The 24,537-nt window shown below is 33.2% G+C and overlaps 1 protein-coding gene across 4 annotated transcripts in view; it reads left to right on the top strand.

Moving 5' to 3' along the window:
• LOC136988077 (low-density lipoprotein receptor-related protein 4-like) overlaps positions 1-24,537 on the top strand; it is a 121,673-nt gene that overhangs the window by 45,441 nt on the left and 51,695 nt on the right. For all 4 annotated transcript variants that reach the window (XM_067285902.1, XM_067285893.1, XM_067285888.1 and 1 more), the window contains exon 2: positions 14,190-14,330. In XM_067285902.1, coding sequence (XP_067142003.1) covers positions 14,190-14,330 — 141 coding nt within the window. The remainder of the gene's footprint in view (positions 1-14,189; positions 14,331-24,537) is intronic.

The raw sequence follows: 24,537 nt of genomic DNA, 5'->3' as shown, positions 1-24,537 counted from the left end.
AATTTTTTACGCTTATCGTACTAAATTACTCTAAATCAAATCACGTACTTTAGACATCAATTTATTTAATGACTTTTATTAGATTTTTATTCCCCAAAAAAACACGTTACACCAAATAGAATTTCGGGAACATTTTTATTCTGAAGAATTGAACTATAATCAAATATACGATCCAATCTAAAAGAACAAATTTTTCATCCTAAATATTAATTTATTTCTCATATTTTTCATATCTACAAAATTGAATTGATATTATGTTTCACGCGACATCCTTTTTAATAAATATTTATTTATTATAAAAATATTAAATTATTCAAACGTCGACACGAGCTTTCGAATTTATAAGCAATTTGTAATATACAATAATATATTATACTTCACAGTTTATACATAAAAATATAAAGAAAAGAAACTTTTAGAATTCAGCAATTTAATAAAAATTATGTAATAACGTCTGAAATTTATGTCTTGGTTCGTCACAAAATTTGTGAATTCACTTACAAACTTTAAATTTGAATCGATACATTTGAAAAACATAATACTTTAACAGCAATTCTAGCCTCTGTTTGTTGCTTTAAGTCAAACAGGATCGCAGAAAGAATGAGCAGCAATGCTCACAACACGTGACTTGTGTTTGCTTTACATGTGTACAGTTGACAAGTCCATTATTTTAGTCATGGGAATGTTATAAGCTGTTCGGATTACAATGGGTATGGACGATCGTGGGTTCAGATTAGCGCGACACGCTACATATGACATATTGTTCCTAGGGGCAATTTATTATAGTAAAAATCGAAAGTAAATTTGCGAATACTGGAATGAAATTTCAAAATAATAGAGATTAAAATTAGTTATAGCAATCATAAACCTTCATTGTAAAAGCAGAGCACAACATTTTTTAGTTGTGTTAATAAACATTTTCGTTAGAATTAAAAATAAAAATAATTTTAATATATTGTTAAAAATTTAATTAATAAAAGCTGTTTATATATATATATACAGTAGAGCATCGTTTATCTGACTTAATTGAGGACTGGGGTTGGTCGGATAACTGAAAAGTCGGATAACCGAAAGGTATGAAAAAATACATTATTAGTACAGTGTATTAGGCCTGGTTTAAATACTAGCCTCCCTTTCGTGGTCGAGCCAGTGCTACCAGCTAAAACATGCAAAAATTTAACAAAAATAATATTAAAGTAGCCAAGACAACCAAATTTTGTAGCGCCACATCACTAGCGGACATTTGAATTTGCCGATTAGAACGCGGTCGGTTAACCAATAAGTCGGTTAATCGGGGGTCGGATAATCGATGCTCTACTGAATATTTTTCGAGATTGCACTACGGGTGGAGGCGGTTGATACACCACCAAGGACAGAGGTGCATTCACACAGACATGATGATTATATCCTAAATTTAGTTTTGTTTATTAGGTTTCGGGAGGGGAGGGTGTTGGGGTGGAACCACACCCCTCAAACATCGTTAAAATTCATTGTCATCGGACTAAGGTATATTCACAAAGTTTGAAAATTCAATCTTGATTAGAAGTGGATGAAATTTGAGTTGAAAGATTTGATAATGACACAAAGCAAGTTTAAAAATGCGTTTAATAATAATAATTATTATTATAACTATTAATTTTACACGAATTAAACTTGATTTAAAATTTAGATTGTAATTCTTTTGCCTAATACATCATTAATAACTTATCAGGAAAGACCCCAGGAATTTTTCAGGTGGTCCTTCCCGGGATACTTAGGACCCCATCTCCGTTATGACCCCGACCATCATGGACTTAGTCGGGGTCATAACGGAGATGGGGTCCTAAGTATCCCGGGAAGGACCACCTGAAAAATAGGGCGAAGATTAAAAAGTAATAAAAATAGATTAAAAGTAAAACGTGATTTTGCTTTCAGTAAATTAACTTAATATATACCAAGAAATTTTATTTTCTCTTGAAGAAGTCAACCATATAAAAAAATCTAGCAACGAGAGTTGCGTAACTTTTCCGGGTGTTATGAGTTTTATTTAAAAATAACTTTTATATTATTAAGCAAAACATAAAATTGGGTATGGAGCCTTCTGTTATCAGATTTTGTTATAAAAACTATAAAATATAGCCTATTTTTAATTACTATAAAATGGCAAAAAGCTTAATTTTGAGAATAAGTGTGAGTTTTATAAGAAAGTATAAATGTTAATGAAGATTTTATTCATTATTAAGTCCTACTCCACTCGAGATATATGATCCTCTTTATCTCCCTAACCTCTCGACTTTTCACCACCAAAATTTAATAGTTTTAATCCCCCTCATACACAAGTCACCATACTAAATTTCGTTTTTTAATCTTTACCCTATCCTGAAATATTAAGCGAAATAGATGCCACACACACACATACATACAGAATTTGTTTTTTTTTTTATTTTTTTGGATTCAGGAGGTCTCAAAACATGAAGATTTGCAATAAACTCGAAGGGTCAAAATTTAACACGCCTTTAATACTTTTTCTTGTTATACATAACAAGGGAAAGTATTGAAAGTAAAACAAAATATTACGAATAACAAATTTTGTCGAATGTATTCTGAAACTTACAAATATAAAGGAGAAACACCAAAGCCTCCGGAAAAGTGGCCTCAGAATCCACGGGCAAAACCTTAGAATCTACGAGAGAATATGGAATAGAAAAGCCTGTAAATATATTTTGGGTTCTAAGAACTACTTCAATGAGGTTATCGCACGGAAAATGATGCTGTCTGCTTGTTTTGTGGCAGAAATTGATCATCAGATTAATAAATTGTGGGCTAGACGTGTATAGTACACTAATTGGATCCACGTAGAATTGGGTCGAGAGCAGGGGCAGATGAATATACTTGCGGTTTCTGCAAATAAACATTTTAAATTCTTAAACACGTTTAAGTAAAAAATCATTATACGCTATAACTTCTGATTTCTTTATTTTTTAAATAAAATTTCCATTTATGTTTGATTGTACGAATTTGGTGGACTTCTGTATATATTATTAATAAAATTTACCAATTATTTTTTATATATTTTTATTATAAAAATGAACCTAACTACGGTTGCATTTAGAAAATAAAATTAAAGTAAAATATTTTTATTTACATTTATCTGTAAGCCTTTCCCAGAATAAGAATAGAACCGAAATTTATTAGTCTACATACGCAAAGGAGAATAGTTTTGTGTACATTACGAACTAAAACATATTTTATAATTAAACGTACAGTACATAAAACCTGAAATATAAAAACAATCAATATTAAAACATTTAGTTTCAAAATCTTTATAAATATAATCGAATATAATGTATATATAATTATAAATACGATATACTCATAACATTTATTGATCCACTTCATAAGTTATATATATATATATATATGAATTGCACTGTACATTTGACGTTTTGAAGTAGCACACGTTAAAGTTGTTAGTTTATGTATGATTCGTTTTCGTTTAAATCAAACAGGGCCTTTCGCAAGTTGAGAGTGGCCTTATAACTGATCTTATTGAGGCCCCCAGTAGATTTCTTTACAAGCAACATATTTAAATGGGAGCCCCAATTTAAATTTTGTCTAGGGCTCGCTAGAGGCTTAATCCAGCACTGGGTTCAGTGCCTCACCACTCAGCCTCCTCATTGTGGGTCTGGCAAAACCCATAATGGACTTGTCTAGAAAGCCCTCTTAGTGCCAATTAGACAGAAAAAGTTTTAAAAAAACAAATGTTCTTGAAGCCGTCGTCAAAAGGCTTTGCTGACCTCCCAATTGAGGGGCCTGCATTTAAATATTTACATTTTGATATAATGTAATTAATAAACGCAATGTAATTTTCTTAATTACAGTGGATTAGCCAAACTGTAATTCTTCAGAACAGGATATATTTGGCTCTTCAGAATAATACTGAAACTGTACTTTAGAATTTCAGTATTGGGAAGTGAATAAAGAATTAAATAAAGTTTTATTTTTTAAAATTTTTGAGACATGTTTCTGATTAACACGAGTGAATCGATTTGATTTTGATCTTCATGGTTATAAATCAAACAAATGAAGCATCTATTAATAGAGTGGCATAGATACGATATACTGTATATGTTGTAAAGTCCACTTTAGCTATTTAAGCTTGATTTTCTAACGTCAAGTTTCCAACTGAACAACATAATCTGATCATTAAGAGGCAAAGTTTAATTAGGCGTTAATTAATCTTATTTATATCATAGTAATTTACGCGTAATAATCTTAACTTACCTTTGTTCTAAACTCTCCCAAGCCATGTAAATTTATTATCTAAATGATGCAAAACTATATTTTATTTTAAATTTATAAAATATAAAATAAATGAGATAGAAGTTAGTTAGTTAATTAAATTGTATAAGCTACATATTTATGCATTTTTAATTTACAGATTAATTAACAGAATATTCACTTTATTTGATTTATAAACGGAGAATTATATAAGATGTTAATGAAATTTTTAAATTTAATTTTTTATAATTTATTTGCCCACTGGTGGTCGAATGGATAAAACCACTGAACACTGTAGTTGGTGAGCCACCAGTGGCAGAGTGGGTAAAACCTTGAATATCGGTCGCTGGTTCGTACCTAACGGACTGGCCACGTGGAGTTTTCCGGGTTTTCTTCACATTATTAACACCCAAATAGGGGCCAGTTTTCCATAAAAGATCTATCGCCCGTGTGTCATGTTGCTGTATACGAATAAAACCAAACTTGTGGTTGGTTGCGGGTTCGCACCTTATCAACTGGCTACTGGAGTTTTCCGGGTTTTTATACGTGTCTAACACTCCCTAGACTCGAGTTATGCAAGTTGCAATACGAATATGTTGGGAGTGCCATGCGGTACCAACTCGTTCAGTGAATAGTCTCGTTGAACGGGTTGTTATCCCAATATATTAGTTTTTCTGCTCACATAACTCGAGATTAAACAGCCCGAATGGTATCAGTTTCTCATAGAAAGACCTCCAGAAAGTTGTTCTTCCTTGGCAGATCGCTTTCCTATCCTGTTGTCGCATGCCATCAAATCAAACTATAAGTATTTTATTCTCAGAATAAAATTATTAAATAAAAAATAAAGTTTTTTAAATATTAATTCCTAATATTTAAAATTCTTACTCTAAAAACCGAAGAATCAAACATTCTTTTATTAAGATACTAGCAGATAGGCCCGGCGTTGCTCGGGCAAAAGTAATGATTAAGATTATTACGATTAATTAAGATTATTAAAAAGATTAAGATTATTACGTTATAGTCACAAAAGAAAAAGTGTAATTTCATCAACAAACTAAATATCTCTAATGAAAGGTCGAATTTGAAAATCGAATATTGTAATATTGTTCGATTTTCACGTCGTGTTCTGATTATATCGTTCGATTTTCATCGAATGTTCTAAAGAAGAAGGGTCGAGAAAAACCGAATCAATCTGTTTAAATTTGAAAATCGAATATGTTCTAACATATTACGCTTTTTTTTTTTTTTCCTCCAGCGCCCGTGAATCTTTTACGTCGCTTTCTCTTGTTCTCCATTGTTACTTAACACTTCTATTGATACTTAACACTTCCATTGTTGATGGAAGTGTTAAGCCTTAATCCTGTTCCTCTCCCCGTGGGGAGAAATTTCGAAAAATCCCTTTTTAGTGTGCGTTTTTGTGACGTACCGTAACTATGTACCAAATTTCAACTTTCAACTCTTAACCGTTTGGGCTCTTAACATTTCCATTGTTACGTAACATTTCCATTGTTACGTAACACTTCCATTGTTAACACTTCCATTGTTGACACTTCCATTATTACTTCACACTTCCATTGTTACTTAACACTTCCATTGTTGATGGCAGTGTTAAGACTTAATCCTGTCCCCCTCCCCCGTGGGAGGAATTTCGAAAAATCCCTTCTTAGTGTGCGTTTCTCGTGACGTACCCTAACTGTGTACCAAATTTCAACTTTCAACTCCTAACCGTTTGGGCTCTGCGCTGATTATTATTATTATTATGTTGGGTTAAGTGAGATATACTCGGTTAACACCGGTGGCTGTGTACTATGCCGGACCAAAGTCAAGGCATAGTAACCAAAGCAGAAATTAAAAAAGTGTATCAGTGTGTGTGTCTGTATTCAAGAATTTTCTCACAATGTGACATGTATTCAATATAGTGGCCTTCTGTAGTGTGATGTGCAAATTTCTATTCAATTGTAATGTGCCCAGGCTTTTGTGTAGTGTGTGTGGTATGACACCTGTAGAGGAGAGAACAACAGGTACAATAAGCACCCTATCCATCCTCCACAGATGCCTTATTTCCTGGGCGAGTTCTGTGTACTTGCTAACTTTTTCAGTGCATGCGTTTTGTATATTGTGGGTGTTTGGAATCGATATGTCTATAATGTATGTGATTGATTATTATTATTATTATTATTATTATTATTATGAACTCTTCTCGATTATATATATAGATATGCATAATTTACATATCTTTTCAGTATATTAAAATTGAAATTCACTCTTATTAGCTCATAATCTTATATATAAAATTCTCGTGTCACAATGTTAGTTACCTTACTCCTCTGAAACGGCTTTACCGATTTTTACCAAATTTTATATGCATATTCAGTAGGTCTGAGAATCGGCTACTATATATTTTTCATACCCCTACACCATTTCCCCCCCTTTCAAAAATATATTTATATATGGATTAAGGCTTTTATGTCCAACAGATGGCGCTAACTTCCGACGACCTAAGTTTGCTTTTCTGTGAGGTATGAGGCATTCTGCTTTTCTGTGAGAATGGACTGAAGCAGATCATTTTCTATCTATCTATATAAATAAAATATAACGTTCGTTTGTTCCTACCGATTCCTTTTAAATTTTGACACAACGTTGCATTCGAATACGCACGTGTTTTTAATATAATATACATGTCGAAATTCCCCCCAGTGGGGGGAGATGGACGGGATTAAGGCTTACCGTGAAGAACTCGGCATCTATTATACTATTTTACATGCGGTTTTTTGCGTTTTTAATTGCGTTTTAATAGGGTACGTCAAGAGAATGTACACTAAGAAGGGATTTTTTGAAATTCCCCCCACGGGGGAAGTGTTATACATTTATAATAGATACATTTTGAGCCACAACAACGCGTGGCCGGGTCAGCTAGTATTTTATAATTATTATATTTTATACAATAATTTTAATCATTTTTATTTCATTAGCACGTTCATTGGAAAAATTTATATGGAATAATTGAATTAAATAGAATAAAATTATATAATAATGTATTTTCTTTCTTTAACGTGGAATAATTATTAGGAATTTCTTGTTGCATAAAATATGTTATATTTTTAAGAAAAATAGAAGAAAAAACTGTAAATACGAAGAATAATAAATTGTTTTTTAAGTTTAAGATTTACATATAAATCTTAAACTTGAGTAATTTTTAACGGTGAAGTGCTGTTGCCAAGCTTATATTGTGAGTTACAGGGCTGCCAGATTAGCCGAAGAATTATTTTGAAGACGTTTTGGTCGATTTCGGGTTATTTCAGCGTCAAGTTTTGACGACATTTTTGCTTCGACTATCTGGCACCCCTGGCTGGCCATGTTATAATTACAATAATAGGACGGCTCCAGCAAGAAAGTCACTTAGTTCACACACTTTCTATTGATCAAATTTAGCAAATGAGTTCTCAGATTAAATTTCATGGCCAGAGATGGCCATGGATTCTAGATGTGCAGGAAACTATAAAAATTTCAATATATTTTGAGCTGATCGAATTACAAAAGATTTTCGATCAGTCAAGTGACCTGTACCGCTGTCACGTGGTATATTGCAATCTTTCAGGTTTGCGGTAATTTGTTTTTTAAATTCCCAAAAATGTAATGCTTCAAATTCAGAGAGGTCTCATAAGGCTACTGCTGCGCTGCATAATTATACATGAAGAGTAGCACTTGTCACGATAGGAGTCACACTTTCTATCAGAAATACTCGAGAACCGTATCGTCTATTTATAATGTTTTAACTATATATAATAATTACCGTTTTATAGTAAATATCACTGCTACTTTACTGGCACTTTATGATTAATTAGGTAAACAATCAATCAACTCTTTCAACTTTATGAATGTATCTTAAGCTTTCAGTTGCCTGTTCGAGGTTAAGTCGCAAGTTACACTAACAGCCCCTGTGTATATTAGGTAATATCCAGAAAACTTATAATAATATTATACAGTAAAACCTGGCTAACTCCAATCGGTCGGGGGAAAAATTCGAACTTCGAGTTATCCAGGTTCGAATTAACCAGGTTTTACTGTATATGTGTAAGTAGTGTTTATCAAGTTTATAAAAATTGTGTAAACAATGGGAGCCGAATGTGGTTCAAGAGCCACAGTTTGGCCACCGTGGCACACGGTACATTCCTCATAACCCCAAAAATATATATATACCTATATTGAAAAGAATAACAGAAAAAATATTTTTCTCTGTTAATCTGTCTGAAACGTGAAAGAAAGCAGGTGCCCAAATAATTTTATATTTATTAGGTTACACTAGGGTGCCGTTGATTTCTTACCTCTCTAGTTTAAACAATTGAATTAATTAATATAGCATTATATATTCTTCGATAATACTTTTTTCGTTTTTATTATCATAAAAATCATGCCCTTGACTTATATATTTATTTGGCTCACTAAATTTAACATTTCATTTCACTTAAAAAGAATTAAAGTGCTACTGGCAGTTCCAAGTTTTTACTTTCATGTAGATTTAACCTTCTGTTATTTGAACTGTGACATTAGTGTTTAGCTTTGTCAACAATATTTGATTTGCTGAAAGAATTCTTGGAGTGGTTCTACTTAAAACTTTGATAGAAAGTTGTGTGACTGTAGGGCATGTTCCTTTCGTTGTCAGCTTAGCTTTTTGGCTTTCAGACTTTGGACAAAATACTTATAATGCTCTTTAAGATAGTGTATTTAGAATACCGAATTAATTGATGTGGTATTATTAATATTCTCATCAGCATTAGTTATATCAGCGAGGCAATTAATAATAATCAGTACAACTCGATTGACTGATAACACAGATGAACAGTAATTACAAGCAGCTCCGTTTCTGTATAACCCTCATATTAAACAATGTAGGCTAGTGGCTGTAGGCTGTATAACCCTCATATTAAACAATGTAGGCTAGTGGCTGTAGGCTGTATAACCCTTATATTTTAAATCTCTTTTGCTGTTCAATGAGACAAAATTCAGATATTTTAAAGTGATTTATATAAAGTTTACTCTTAGAGAAGGAAAAATTATTACACTAGTTTTGCTAGAATCGAATGAGTATATAATTTGACACTTATTTGAATATATGTAACTATTAATTAATATTTTAAACAATTTTTTTCACTTATTTTTGAAGATAATTAGATTAATTTGGTGCAAATTCACTTAAACTATTTGATTTATAAACTCATATTAAACCCATACTATACATAGATGGTCGTGAGGTTAAGGTGGCAGCCTACCGCCCAAAAGGACCAGGATCGAGTCCGGATAGGTCGAAAAACCCCAGGAAATTTTTGAGGATAGTCTTTCCGAATAAATCGGTCTCCGTCTCTCACATTTTTTTTTTTTTTTGGTAACTCTTTCCGCCCTGTGGGCACTAAGAGGGCCTCTTATAGCAAGCCCATTATGGGTTCAGCCACAATGGGGCAGTCGGGTGGTGAGGGAACCGACATACCCGGACGGACCAGCCTCGAAAAATTCCTAGGGATTTTTCGACCCGTTCGGATTCGATCCGGGTCCCCCAGGGCGGCAGGCTGCTACCCTTGACAGCTCGGCCATCCGGCCGCTCGTCTCTCACATTGTAGATCAAGTCACAATGGGGACTCACCAGTGACGATAAAACCACTGAACACTTGGTCGTGGGTTCGCGCCTGTCCAATGGACTGGCCACGTGGAGTTTTCCTAGTTTTCTTGACGTTAGTAACACCTAAATGGGGGTCAGTTTCCCGTAAAAGACCTCCCAGAATCCATCCCACTCGGAAGATCGCCTATGTGTCGCATTTCCGTGTACAAATAAAACCAAGTCATAATGGGATGGACAAGCCCATAATGGGTCTACTAAAAAGACCCTCTTAAATTGAACTTATTTTATAATAATTTATATTAAATTAATAGGATATTTAAATTAAATTGTATCAAATATTGTTTCACGTAATTAAATCACGCTTGTCGTTTAAACCGAATAAAATTCTGAAAATTGAAATTTTGTCGCGTGAGTTCAAAATTATGAATTTTAGGTTTATTAATAATAAAAGAATTTTGGAAAGCTTTAAATTATACAATATTTAATTTATTATAACAAATTTTCACAAAATTTAAATAATTATAACAGGAATTTTTGGAATTTTAAAACTGAATAATCTTTCTAACTCTATTATGTAGATTGATTCATCAAAATTATTAATTAATCTCAAACTAAACGAAATAACATTTCATAAACATTAATTATGATTGAAATAAAGCGAAATTAACATATCTTTAAATGTTAAAATCAAATGTTTATGTTACTACATAGTCACAATGCTGGGCTGCAAATTTCAATCATAATTTATTTTAAAAAATCGGTGACTTTCGCTTCAGATCCGAAGTAAGTGGAGCCTCCACTCCGTTCGTTTTCCATATCTGGTCTCGATTTTCATCTATCCAACTCCGTTCCCTTCATTAAGGAAGGACAGGCGGACAGACGGACGACAGTGGAAATGTATAGGTCTGAAATCTGGAAAGTTCAGCCCAAAAATTCTTAAATTTGCTAAAAATGCTTTCATATTAATCCACTAGAAGCCGTTTAGAGTCATTATCAGATATAGGATGGGTGAGATCGATTGCCTCTTCGTTAAATATATGTAAATTATAAAATTAATATGAAATATAATTTACATATTTTTTAAATAGTGGAAATTATTAAGAGTTGTACAGACTTTAATATGAAAACTTCAAACTATCCATAATTAATTGATTTGTCAACGTGGCTGTAATTTTGTCATTTATAGTTAGGTCCCATTCGGCCAGTAGGGATAAAGAATAAGGAATCCCGAAAACTTTGAGGGTTTATTCTGTACGTATGGATGGGGAGCACGATTCTGTTCATCCACTTTGAAGCTTAATAATTCCTGTGCTCTTCGTCGATAATTTCTGAAATTTTGTAGGAAGGTTTGTCTATTAGGGAGATTGATGCTATTAAATTTTGAAGGTTAAAGGTTGAGGTGGTGAGGGGATAGAGGAAGTCACGTGCCACATTTCGAATGGGGTCGGACTTAATGATTTTACTAATAATTAGCATTTACAATTTTCTTTTCTTAAAATAAAACTCGTCTTTATTCTAAAAATTACATTCTTTGCCATTTTATAATAACTAATATTATAAAATGTTTTTAAAATAAATATCATAATAGAAGGCGCTACGCACAATTTTATCTTTTTTACCGGAAATGTCATACAACTCGTTGCTGGATATTTATTTTTATCATTTTATTGATATGTAAGAAAAATTCTTCGAAATTTTGTAGAAATTTTTTAAAGTATAGCATGAAACGTGTAATTATATATTGTTGTATTTATTAGAATCATGAAATACAGACTAATTATCCAACGATTCCATGGGAATTCTACAAGGAATCATATATCTAGATACAGAGTTTCCGTGTTAATATATACACAACGCTTACTAACTGATCTCATTTTTAAAACAATCTTTATGTATATTTATATTAATTTCATTATTATTATTATATACAAGCTTTAAGAGGGATAGTCTTTGGAGAGTTATTGGAGGACCCTACAGTATTTTTTCTAGAGTATCGAAAAATATTCGTACCAAATTTGGTGCGGATACGTTGAACGGTACATAAACTTTTATCTAACATACACACATACTTTGACATATGTTAGGTATAATATATTTGAGAAAGGCTATCGATTTTATCTCGTTTACATCAACAACCATTGTAAAGTTATTTCATCAATTCTTCTTTTAATTTTTAATGAAATACTTTCTAAATTTAGTTTTTTTTAAAATAATGTAACAATAAAAAAGTGTTTAAAATAAAAATTTAACGATTAAATTAATATTTTTTTTACCATTTTGCAACAGCAGAAAATACATCATAAAAGCTATGTTGAAGCCATCCATTTTTTTCCCTACAAAATCACTTAAACAGCAATTTTAAATGTTGTTTATTTTTTTCAAGTAAACTTATTCAATGTGTTTTATGATGTTTTCTTAATTTTGTTTTCCAATAACATATGATGCAATAAGAAAATACATTTGTTTTAGATAAAGATAGATGACATTCAGTAAACTAGTGGCTCGTCCATCATTGTCTGACAACAATTTGTGGGGATATTTGATCATCTGTCTTCTCATATCGGAACTTTCGTGAAAACTTTTCTTTCATATAAACGTATCATCTACCAATATAATGTATCTAAATCTAAGTATAAATTTTAAAAAGCAATGTTTGAGAATTTGATCAAAAATATTTAAATTGAATTTTTTTTTTTCCTACGCCATAAAAAGAAGAGAATTTCGCCCTGGCAGTGTTTTGAAACCGGATAAAATATTAAAGTTGAAGATTTTAATATTCAGATGGGATCCTTAGATTTATGGGGCGATAAAATTGTTAACAATTCATTTAATAGAATTTAAATTGCCTGAAGGATAGACTTAACAAAAACTTTTTTATATAGCAAAAGTTGCATTTAAAAGGTCCCCCTTTTCTTTGCTATAAATGCCGTTTTATTGTTGTGCTTCTCTCTTTCTTTCTGTTTTCTGTCGGAGAAAATGATATTGATGAACTATGTAATTTTGTAATACGCGTATTGAAATTCGATCTTAGAATACTATAAATGATATCTTTTCCCATTCCTTTTGATAGAAATAACATTCATTTATATATCCTTCTATATGTACTTTTTATGCGATGGTAAAATTCTGTTTAAATTATAGAAGTTTTGAATGTATCCATCTTGTTTTACAGCGCTATTTTCTGCTTTTCTTTTAAAAAAGAAGAAAAAAAAAAAAGAATTGGCGTAAAACTAAATAAATTTTATTCCAGATACAATTTATTTTTATTTAAAAATAAATTTATTTAAATTATAACTTAATTTTATGTAAAACACGGAGTTGAAGCAAACTGCAATAATACATTTTAAGTACAGCTCGATTAAAGAAAATATGAATTAAAAATTATATTTATTTATTTTGTAATAAAAATAATACTTTTTTAAATATTATTAAGAATTATAATTACGTAAATTATTGTGGCAGATCCGACGAAATTCGACTGAATGAGACGTTACTGCGTACAACTAACGAATTATTTCGTCATTACGAACTTATATTTTAATAGTTTATTGAAATCTTCTAAATTTAAAAAGTGATGAAGCATGTTTTTTTACAATATTTGTAATTATAAACGAACTTTACTAAACCCGATACATTGCAATAACACACTATCAACTGCCGGTTCAGGGTTCGAGTTCCGCTCCTGGCTGATTTCTTTTTTCCAGTTTAGTCTATTAAATTATAATTATTAAATTTAATACGAAATGGCACCTAACGCCTCCCTCTAAGGCCAAATTTATTCGTAATTTATTATTAGTAGTACCAAATTATAGCCTGATGATTAACAGCAGTTGATGATGTGTTATTGCAATATTTGTAACATTTTAAAATATTATTTTAAAAAAAGAATTTCAAAAAAAAAACTGCAAGTAATAACTAAATTTAAGAAGAATTTTCTAAAGAAATTTATTATTTAACTAATAGAAAACCTTGTTAGCAGCATCACTTAATGACTACAGAAAATTACTGTATACGATAATGAATTCTTTTCCTTTATTTATAAATATAATCATTGTCTGTAATTAAAATTTGGTAGCGGTTGCTTACCTTTTACAGTTGTAAAAGAAAAATTAAAGTAGATTCAAATCAAATTGTATCAATTATTTATTGCATCGATGAATATTTATTAAATAATAAAAGCCAAAAATTATTATTAATAGAATTTTCATAAAAATTTTGAAGTCTATATTTAAATATAAATATATATATATATATTTATTTATTTATATATTTCAAGTAGTGATACTTAATGCATTGTATTTACAATAATGTATAGATATGTCATCATCATCCTGCTCGTGCGGGGATAACGAATTTTCCTGTTTATCTTCATCTCAAAACTGTACTTGTATACCTGTTCGATGGCACTGCGATGGCGATAACGACTGTGAAGAAGAAAACGACGAAATTGGCTGCGGTAAGTAATTTTATATATAATTTATAGGTAATATTAAATACGATATTTTGGAAGCTGGAAATTTAAAAATCGTTTAAGTTCCTATAATGTCGTGAATTTTTTTTTTTTAAATATGTTTTCTTATCTTTTAGTTGGACGTTCCATGCAACACACGATCTTCGTTCGATAAGCAAAGTCAAAGTTATGTTGCATTTACGAGATATTGCTCTTTAACTTTATTTTTATTTTTTTGGATAAAACTCTTTCAGAGTCATTAATTTATGGATTAAAACGTAGCTTTTTCAGTTTTATATCTATTCAAAGTTGAACTAAAGCGTTAAAGAAGTATATTTTAAATGATGATTTTTATATAATTGAATTTTCAAAATTGAATTTGTTAAATCTTTAAAAAGTTTAATCGGTGGTTACGGGTTTTTAAATTATTTTGAAATGATTTTTTTTAAAAAAAACAAATATTAATCTGGTTAATATAACTAATAACTATTGAATCCTATTCATCCAATATAACTATTGAATTGATTTTTATTTTTTTAAATTTTCGTATATGGAATATAATTTTATGGTAGAAGAAAAATTATCTTATCCCTTATTTTAATAAGTCTCTTTCCAGTTGTTTTATCTCTCAAGGCAGTGCACGTGACTGTTGGAGGTTTAAGTTTAACTCTTCCCATTTGAAAATAATAACGAATTAAATAAATTTCTACCCATTCACCCTACCTATATTGTGAAATTAAGTGCGTATTTATTTTTAAACTTTACCCTTTTCGATATCCTACTCACGGGCTTGCTATGTCTCATACATCTTTCAACTTCTTTTCCCCAATGTCTTCTGTTCCATCATCATCAAACTTTCGAAATTAAAATTGTTGGTTTTCGAGAAAACTTACAGACAAATGTAGAAATAATGTCTCTCGACTAACGTCTATGTATTAATATATATATATATACCATCTTTGCAGCTGTAGAATAGTTGATAAAATTTACGAGTAAAAATGTTCAGTATATATATAAATAATATTCAGTATAAAATATATATTTGTATGCATGTGTGTACACAGAAACAGACACGCACACACAAATAAATGTATGAACTCACTCGTGATACGTCTGTATGCATAAATATTAGTTCTATTTTGTTTATTGTTTCTTCAATTTGCTTCATGTCTGTCTGTCTTTCCTTATTCTAGAAAACGGTGTTAGATAAATGAAATTTAAGACGGTTCTCCTATGCCTTCCGGTGTGGAAGGCATAGGATAGCCGATTATCTTTATATAAACTTCTGATGCAAACCGAAAGTCACGTTATTATAATTCAAAAATTTTCCCTTGAAAGGAGTTAGATGACCGGCACGACTCTATTGCTAACAGGAAAAGTATGTTGTACAGGAATAAGACACTACAATACTAATTTAAGGTGATAGAGCATATATTTAAAATTAAATAAATTAAAAATATGAGTAAAAATTGCAGCCCGGCATGCTCGTTATTTATACAATATTTCATAACCGTTCAAATTTAGTAAGAATTTAGGAGTTTTATTGTAAAATATAGGCCTATATTTATGTTTTCTTTCTCCATTTTTTTCGTTTTAAATCTGATTTAGACAAAGAGAAATCTAAAATTATTTTTATCTTTAAATTTATTCAGAAACTTTATCTAATCTTTCTTTAAATATAAATTTGTAATTTAAACAATTAATGTAAGATTTTATAGTTTTGAAAGCTATTTAGAACGGTTTTAATAAGTTAATTGATATACAGTAAAAACCTGTTTACAACGGAAACCTACCAAAGTGGAAAAACACTGGCGATTCTGGTATTATATTATATATTGAAATGCAAATACAGTAGGTGCCGCTTATTGTAATCGTGAATATAATTAGAACCAACATGTCCCTAAACGATTCTTTAGTTTATTGTAAATCAGAAATTCGCTTATAGTTATTATTGCGTTAATGATAAATTTACTTAGTACATCGACTGACAAAACAGATAATGACGATTATTAGCTATGCCAACCTCTAAGAACGTCAGAATTAATTTAAATTAAATCATCCAATCATTAAAAAATGTTCATGATAAATAATGTTTCATAAAGCATAAGAGTTGGGTAAAAATATAGGAAGAAAGAAGCACACATGATAACATGAAAAAAACAGGATATCTTCAATTAGAATTTGAATTAGGACTATTTACAAAAATATAAAATTTTCGAGTCCATCTTACATCCTTTTAACTCCACCACAGTGTTACGTTAATGTCACTCGTTTAACAACTTTATTGTCAACTATAAAGGTTTCACCAGCTCTACATGAAAGGTAACAAGCACACCTCGTGGTTCAATTACAGCCCTATATAAACAGAGTATGGCCACTCTAACGTATGGACGCCATTTTGAGGCCAAAGTTGCAATGTCACAGTACTGCTTAGCATTTAAATGAGCAATGTTAGTTAAAAACAGAAATTAGATTCAGAAAGAAGTTATATTAAGTTAAACATTTTTAGAAATAATTTTTAATTATGTTCGGAATAATTGTAGTTTATAAGTGATGGACAAAATATATAACAATAACAGGGCTAGAAGCAAAAAGTGAAAATACAGTAGAGCGTCGTTAATTGGAACGTCGGTAATTGAAATGGCCGGAAATTGGAACGATTTTCAGTCGGACTGTGTCGTGCTGAATCGAACGTTTTTGATACTAGATTTACTTCTAAAGTATAATTTTCATGTTTTTTATATTCTTCAATATATTTATTTTGTTTGTACAAAATGCAGAAATAATTTTTAACGATACGATAGCCTCGATTATTATTATAAAAATTTTCGTTAGGCTTAAAATCGACGAAAATTCAACACGAAGCGACACGCAACGGAGAAAAATTCAACAGGAAGCGACACGCAACGGAGAAAAATTCAACAGGAAGCGATACGCAACGGAGAAAAATTTGAACATCGGACAGGTTAATATATTTTTTCGTACAAAGTCGGAAATTGGAACAAATGACTAATTGGAACAACCCCAGTCCCCAATTGACGCCAATTTTCGACGCTCTACTGTATTAAAAAATTATATTTAGTGGATCACATTTATTCACAGCACTATTGCAATATAAATAATCTGAAAAATATGTATTTAAATTTAAAAATATAATAACTAAAGACAAAAATTATAAAAAAAATCAATAAGTTTATTTTTCAACAAGAAAAACTCAAGTAACATAGTGTAACATAGTAACAAATAGTGATTCTCTGCATTTTTTGCAAGAAATGCAGATAATTACTAAATATCAATCATTTATTAATAAAAAGGGCAATTTCCCTGTTACAGGGGGTGTTCTTAACAACGTCTTTACAATGTCCGTAAAGAGGGAAGAGGCAAGCCTTGTTCGATTAACATTTCATAGCCTGATCTTCTGACAAGCAAATTTTAACTGCAGAGCCTTTCTTATTGTATTATTTTGCCATTTTATTTTCCGTGTTGACACGTTTCCAAGGGCTGTTATTTGATCAGGATTGAAAATTAATTTTATGTTTGTACTCTGTGTGTTGACTCTAGACTTTAATTTTCTTATCTCTTCATAGAGATCCTTATTCTTTTCTGCACTCTTTTAACTCTATGTAATGCATTATGCAATTGAGATTACAATTCATTAATTTGTTTTGATTTTGGTGACAGTGGCTGGCTAACAAGATTACCGGAGTCTTGAAATACTGGACCAGATGTCTCATTGTCTTCATCTTCATTCGTGCTTTTACATTCTTCAGCATTTTCTTCAAAAAGAATCAAGTAGCAATAAAAAAATAGAATATTTAATAAGAATATTTTAAATTTATATTATAAATATACCTGTACTGGGCTGCATAGATGCCATAGGAGATAATTTGTAGCATAACTGTGGTCCAAGGTCGGATCTATACGCTCACAATTGTTTCTATGCCCTGTTTTTGATTCAGAGCATCTTCTCTTAGGTGCAGGTCTGTGAGAAAAAAGTGTAGGACGGCATCGAGCTTCAGCAATCTTCTTCCATCCTTCCTGTGATTCTCACACTGATCTTTCTCAAAATGAGCCTATGAGAGTTCATTGTAAATATTCACATCACTAAACCAATATACTTATAAAGGTTAAAATGTATTAACAGACTTAATACTCTTTAGCTTTAGTTTATTAATGTGCAATGTACAATTAAATAGGTAGGCAAAGCAGAAGTCCTTTCTCATAAAAATTCTGATTCTTATCTCATAAAATTCTGATTCTTTCTCATAAAAATTCTGACAAAGTAATGCATGTTTTCCAGGAATCCATAATTTCTTATTTTCATCCAGCCTGTTTACTTTAATCGCCAATGCTTTTTTTCCTAGCTTTATCACTTGGAAATCGATGCAGTTTGAATTTAGGAGCTCTATTTTGAGCAATTAATGGCTGATCAACCCGGCATGATTTATTTTTATATGGTAGCTTTAAGAGCGATATAGATGTATCGATAGATCTAAAGGCTAAAATAATAATTTCTAACGTCAGTATAGCAAAGTAAGAACTAACTTGATGTTTAGAATCTATTTTAGATTGGAACTACCTGGTATATAAAGTTTCGAATCCTGTTATTTATCGTAATAAATAGCTGATTGACACTCACTTGTCATAAGCGGATCGGAAGCTGGCCTCATAATGTCGTCCACAGACCACGTGATCGGCAGTAGCCAATCATATTTTAACCCCCCAGTTGACCATACTCTGTTTATAGAGAGCTCTAGGTTCAATGGTACAAAAGCGCCCTCTCAGCGCAGAGATGTGTCCGACGCCCTCCTATAGCCAAATTATAGCCACGACAGATTCCCTGCCTAATTTGGCCATGGATTGGGTGCGGCGTTCACATATACAAAAAATTGTCTTTGACGAACAGATTTAACTTCGGTCGGCTTAACGGTTTTGTGAAGGCGTCGGCTACGTTTTCTTCGGTCTTTATATGTTTAAGTTGAAATGTTCCTCCTTCTATCTGTTGACTTAGATATGACGCCAGTCTAATTAAATGGTTTGAGTTGTTACTTGTGTAGCCTGACTTTGCTATGGAGATCGCAGATTGGTTGTCACATAGCAATTGGATTATTCCCAATTTCCCAAACAGTTCTTCCAGAAAGAATTTAATCCAAATCCCTTTTTTGGCGCAGCTTCCTAAAGCGTATAGTTCGGCGTCGAAAGTCGAAAGAGGGGTAACGGGTTGCTGCTTCGAAGTCCAACTTAATATGTTCTTTCCTATCGAGTATACGTATCCCGTTATACTCTTTTCTGGGGGGGTTCTCCAGCTGGCGTCAGAGAGGCCCTTGACTTCTAGTCTGTCTGGTGTGAAGCGCAGTCCCGTCGATTGTGTTCCGTTTAGATATCTGAGTACGCCCTTTAATGCAGTCAGGTGAATGTTTCTTGGATCTTTGGTATATTTTGAGAGCAGGGTTACTGCACACGCTATATCGGGTCTCGTGCGCGTTGCCAGGAACATCAACGAGCCTAGCATTTCTTGATATAACTTCTGATCGCACGGTTTTGAGTCGTTATATTTTTCCAGTTTAACGTCTGGATCAAGTGGGGTACTTCTTGGCTTGCAGTCTTGCATTGAGTATTTCTCTAGTATGCACTTTACGTAATTTTGTTGTTTGATTACTACCTCTCCTTTTCCTTTTATTATTTCCATGCCTAGAATATTCTTCGTGTCTGGACTTTCTTTGACCTTGAATTTCCTTCGTAGTTTTTCTAGTAGTTCTTGTAAGATCTTCCTGTCAGTAGATATAGTTATTATATCATCTACATGTATTCCCAGGATAACTTTTCTAGTGCCTAGTTTATAGATGTACACACACTTGTCAGTTTGAAAGTTCTTTGCGCCGATCTCTATTAGATATTTGTTGAGTGTTTGATACCAGATTCGGCCACTCTGCTTTAATCCATATATGGCTTGATTCAATTTGCATACTTGCCTTTGGATTTTCGTATTTTCTACGTATCCCTTGGGTTGTTCCATATATATTGTTTCGTCTAACCTTCCGTACAGATATGCCGTTTCTATGTCTAGGTGGTTGACGTCATAGTTGTGCATAGCAGCGTATATCAAAAGTCCTCTAAGACTATCCGCTTTCATAACGGGTGAGAACGTCTCGTGGAAGTCAATTCCGTACTTTTGGGAGCATCCCGTGGCTACTAGTCTGGCCTTGTATTTTGTGCATGAGGTCAAGGGGTCGAGCTTGATGTTGTATACCCATTTGCATTTTAACGGTTTTATTCCCTCTGGTAGGGTTACAGTTTCCCATACATTGTGAGCCTTTAATGATTGCATCTCTTTTTGCATGGCTTCAATCCATTTGTCCTTGCTCGGTAGGTTCATTGCTTCCTCGTAACTGTTCGGGATTATGACTTTGCTTTCTGATAACAGGACTCTGTTGTTGGGTTGATATGTTGGATCGTTTGTGTCCTCTGGTATGTCTTCTTCGACATCGGAGTCACTTAGAGGTGGTTCATAGTAGAAATTTAGAGGTGGTCTAGGTCTTTTCCCTTCAATTGGAGAGTGGGTTTCCTCTATAAGTTCATTTTGGTCGTAATCTGTCTCGATTTCGTTATCAGGATTTGTGACTTCTGTATCCTCTATGTCCTGAGCTGTAGAAGTTGAATCGGTGCCCTGTCTCTCTATATCGACTAGGGTATAGTCCTGCGTTGGATTCGCTTGTTTTTGGAGGTCTTTGCCCTTTTGGTTTTCTAGAAATTTTACATCACGTGACTCGATTACGGTCGTAGTGGTAGGGTCGAATATTCGGTAGGCTTTCCTACAGGATGAGTATCCCACAAAGATTCCTAGTTCCGCCTTTGAGTCAAGTTTACTTCTCTTCATCTTGGGAATCCAATAATATGCTTTACAGCCGAATACTTTCAAGTGTCCTACAGTGGGTTTTCTACCAGAGAACAATTCCTCGGGGGTCCTCTTCATGTCGTTCTGGGTGGGTGTCCGGTTGCGTACATAAGTGAAGCAATTCATTGCCTCAGCCCAGAAGTTTTTTGGCAGTTCCGCTTCTATTAGTAGCGCTGTGGTACCCTCGATAAGAGTTCTGTTGGCCTTTTCTGCCACGCCGTTTTGAGCAGGGGAGTAGTAATTAGTCAGTTGGTGGTTAATACCCTTATCCTTTAAAAATGTCCTTAGGTTTTCGTTAAGGAATTCTCCCCCGTTATCAGATCTGATTTGTTTGACCTTTCTCGAAGTTGCGTTTTCGACGTTTTTTATGAAGTCTATGATTTCTTCCGTCGTTTCGGATTTGGCTCTTAAGAATTTGGTGAAAAGTTTTCTTGAGTAATCGTCCACAATGGTGAGTACGTACTTTGCTCCTCCCATTGATTCATCTCTAAAGGGTCCGACTAAGTCAAGATGTAGGAGATCGAGAGGATTTTTTGATTGTTTTGTGATCACTGGCTTAAAGGGCTTCCTGGTGAACTTCGCTCGAATGCAGGTATCGCATACCGGTGTGTTGGATTGTGGTACGAGTGGGAATTTGTGTACCATCTCGTTCTTGGCTAAAATGTTCATGTAATTTCCGTTGATATGGCAGAGACGCTTATGCCAGGTCTCCCAGTCATTATGGTGGGATTTCATACTGTATTCGTGGCTGGGGGTCCTGAGTCTAACAGTGTATAGGTCTTTCCACTTCTTGCCCAACATGATGACATTTCCTCTTTCGTCAAGTATTTTACAATTCTCGGCGTCGAAGATTATCTTGATTCCTTCCTTTGCCAGTTTGTTTACAGAAATTAAATTGTTGCTCAGATCTGGGGTGTATAGTACGTCTTCAAGAAGTAATCTATTAGAGTTTTCGTCTCTTATTTCTGCGACTCCTATGCCTTCTGAGTATATGACATTATTATCGGCCATGGTGATTGTTTTTCTGTCTTCACTCATGTTCTCTAACCATTGGCGATTTGGGGTCATGTGACTGGTCGCCCCACTGTCTATGATCCAGCATGTATCTGGCTCACCGTTTGTGTTTAAAGTCATTAATCTCTGTCGGTTGTTATCCTCGTTAGCTGATTTTCCCTTTCTCTGTCGGTTATCGTCTTCTCTAGCTGAGTTTTCCCAAGCTATTTTAGAAGTTTTGAAATTTGGTCTTCGGTTATCGAGATCGAAGTAATCTCGTTTGTCTCTATTGCTTGCTTTGTTAATCGGGTTCAACCAACATTCAATTGCCTTGTGATTTGGTTTACGGCAGATGTAGCATAGCACTTCCCTTGTTCGAGATTTTCTTTGTGCATTATCTTTTGGGGTTTTATAATTCGGTGGGTGATATGCTCTGTAGGCTGCGAGGTTTTCCCTCTGTTCGGGCCCATTTCTTTCTTCATATCTTTCAAAGGTTTTTCTCACATCGGAGATCTTGGGGTCCTTTAAGTTGTCGAATTGCATGGCTATTAGGTTGTACTTTTGCGGTAAACCTTTCAATAGTGCGGTGATAAATTCGTCGTCTTCTATTTGAGCTCCCATTATCCTAGCACTCTCTAGAAGTTTTTCTCCTCTTAATAGATAATCTCTCCATGTCTCGTCACGATTCATTACTAATCTCGCCACATTGTTTCTGGCCTCTATCGCTTGTTTCCTTAGGTCCCCTTCATATCTTTCTCTTAAGTGGGTCCAAATTTGTTTTGCCGTTCTACACGTTAAGATAAGGGCCACTTGTGTGTCATCCATCGCGCATGTTAAAATGCCTCTGGCCTGTGAGTCCGTTTTTTTCCATTTCGCCTCTTCGGCGGGATCCGTAGGTGGGTCGTCTATTAACAGATTTCCCAGATCTCTACTTTCTAGGATGGCCATTATACGGTACTTCCAGCTTGTGAAATTGTTACCCGTAAACTTCGGTAACTGACCATGTCCTATTTCGGCCATTCTATTCGTTATAAAGGTTCGGTTTCTAGGATAGCAAATTTAGGCTTACCGTGGCTGGTCGTTCAATCCAGTTGCATCAACGCTGGAATTTTCTTCCTGGGCCCATAACCCTTTGTTACGTTAATGTCGCATGCTAGGATATCTATGTTCTCAATTAATCTAATCGTTTAACAACATAACAACTTTATTGTCAACTATAAAGGTTTCACCAGCTCGACATGAAAGGTAACAAGCACACCTCGTGGTTCAATGGTACAAAAGCGCCCTCTCAGCGCAGAGATGTGCCCGCCGCCCTCCTATAGCCAAATTATAGCCACGACACACAGAAGTAACAGTGTATTGGCTTGAATAAACTTCATTAGAACAACTGGTAAATTATAAAAATTTTTTTACACAAAGTTAAAATTGATCGAAACGCCGACCATTTATTGGAGGATCCGGCGTCCTTTAAAACTAAAACAATGGTTACAATTTTTGATCACAACTACCTTGTCCTTTAGCACAATATATACTGGTTCAAGTCCTCTGGTGGTGGTTTCGGGTAATCATAAAGTTCATTTGCATAGAAGCACACATGATAACATGAAAAAACCCAGGATATCTTCAATTAGAATTTGAATTAGGACTATTTACAAAAATATAAAATTTTCGAGTCCATAACCCGAAACCACCACCAGAGGACTTGAACCAGTATATATTGTGCTAAAGGACAAGGTAGTTGTGATCAAAAATTGTAACCATTGTTTTAGTTTTAAAAGACGCCGGATCCTCCAATAAAAGGTCGGCGTTTCGATCAATTTTAACTTTGTGTAAAAAATTTTTTATAATTTACCAGTTGTTCTAATGAAGTTTATTCAAGCCAATACACTGTTACTTCTGTGGTGGAGTTAAAAGGATGTAAGATGGACTCGAAAATTTTATATTTTTGTAAATAGTCTTAATTCAAATTCTAATAGGAAGAAAGATTTTATTGCAACCGACTGAGAAAACGGGAGAACATTGTGGTGAGGAGAAAAATTCTGGTTATGGATAAGGACAGAATGACCAAAGATTACTGTATTGCCGAATATTCACTGAGGAATATTGCACACGAAACAGCACTTTATTTGTGTGCAGCGCCTGATCATGCTAATGTTTAAACATGAAAATTGTAAAGGATTTAAATCACTGAAGGAACTTATTACGCTTCTCTGCTATGCTGGTAAGCAAGGCAGAAATAAAAACTTATGAAACATTCATCAATGGATTGTCTACGCGACAAGTGACATTTTAAACGACTTTTAGTTAAATGGGATATACTCGTAA

This window comes from Centruroides vittatus, unplaced genomic scaffold (assembly GCF_030686945.1).
Source record: "Centruroides vittatus isolate TY-2023 unplaced genomic scaffold, ASM3068694v2 contig_1246, whole genome shotgun sequence".
Classification (NCBI taxonomy): domain Eukaryota; kingdom Metazoa; phylum Arthropoda; class Arachnida; order Scorpiones; family Buthidae; genus Centruroides; species Centruroides vittatus.
Note: the sequence above shows the minus strand (reverse complement) of the source record. Positions and strands in the feature narration are given on the sequence as shown.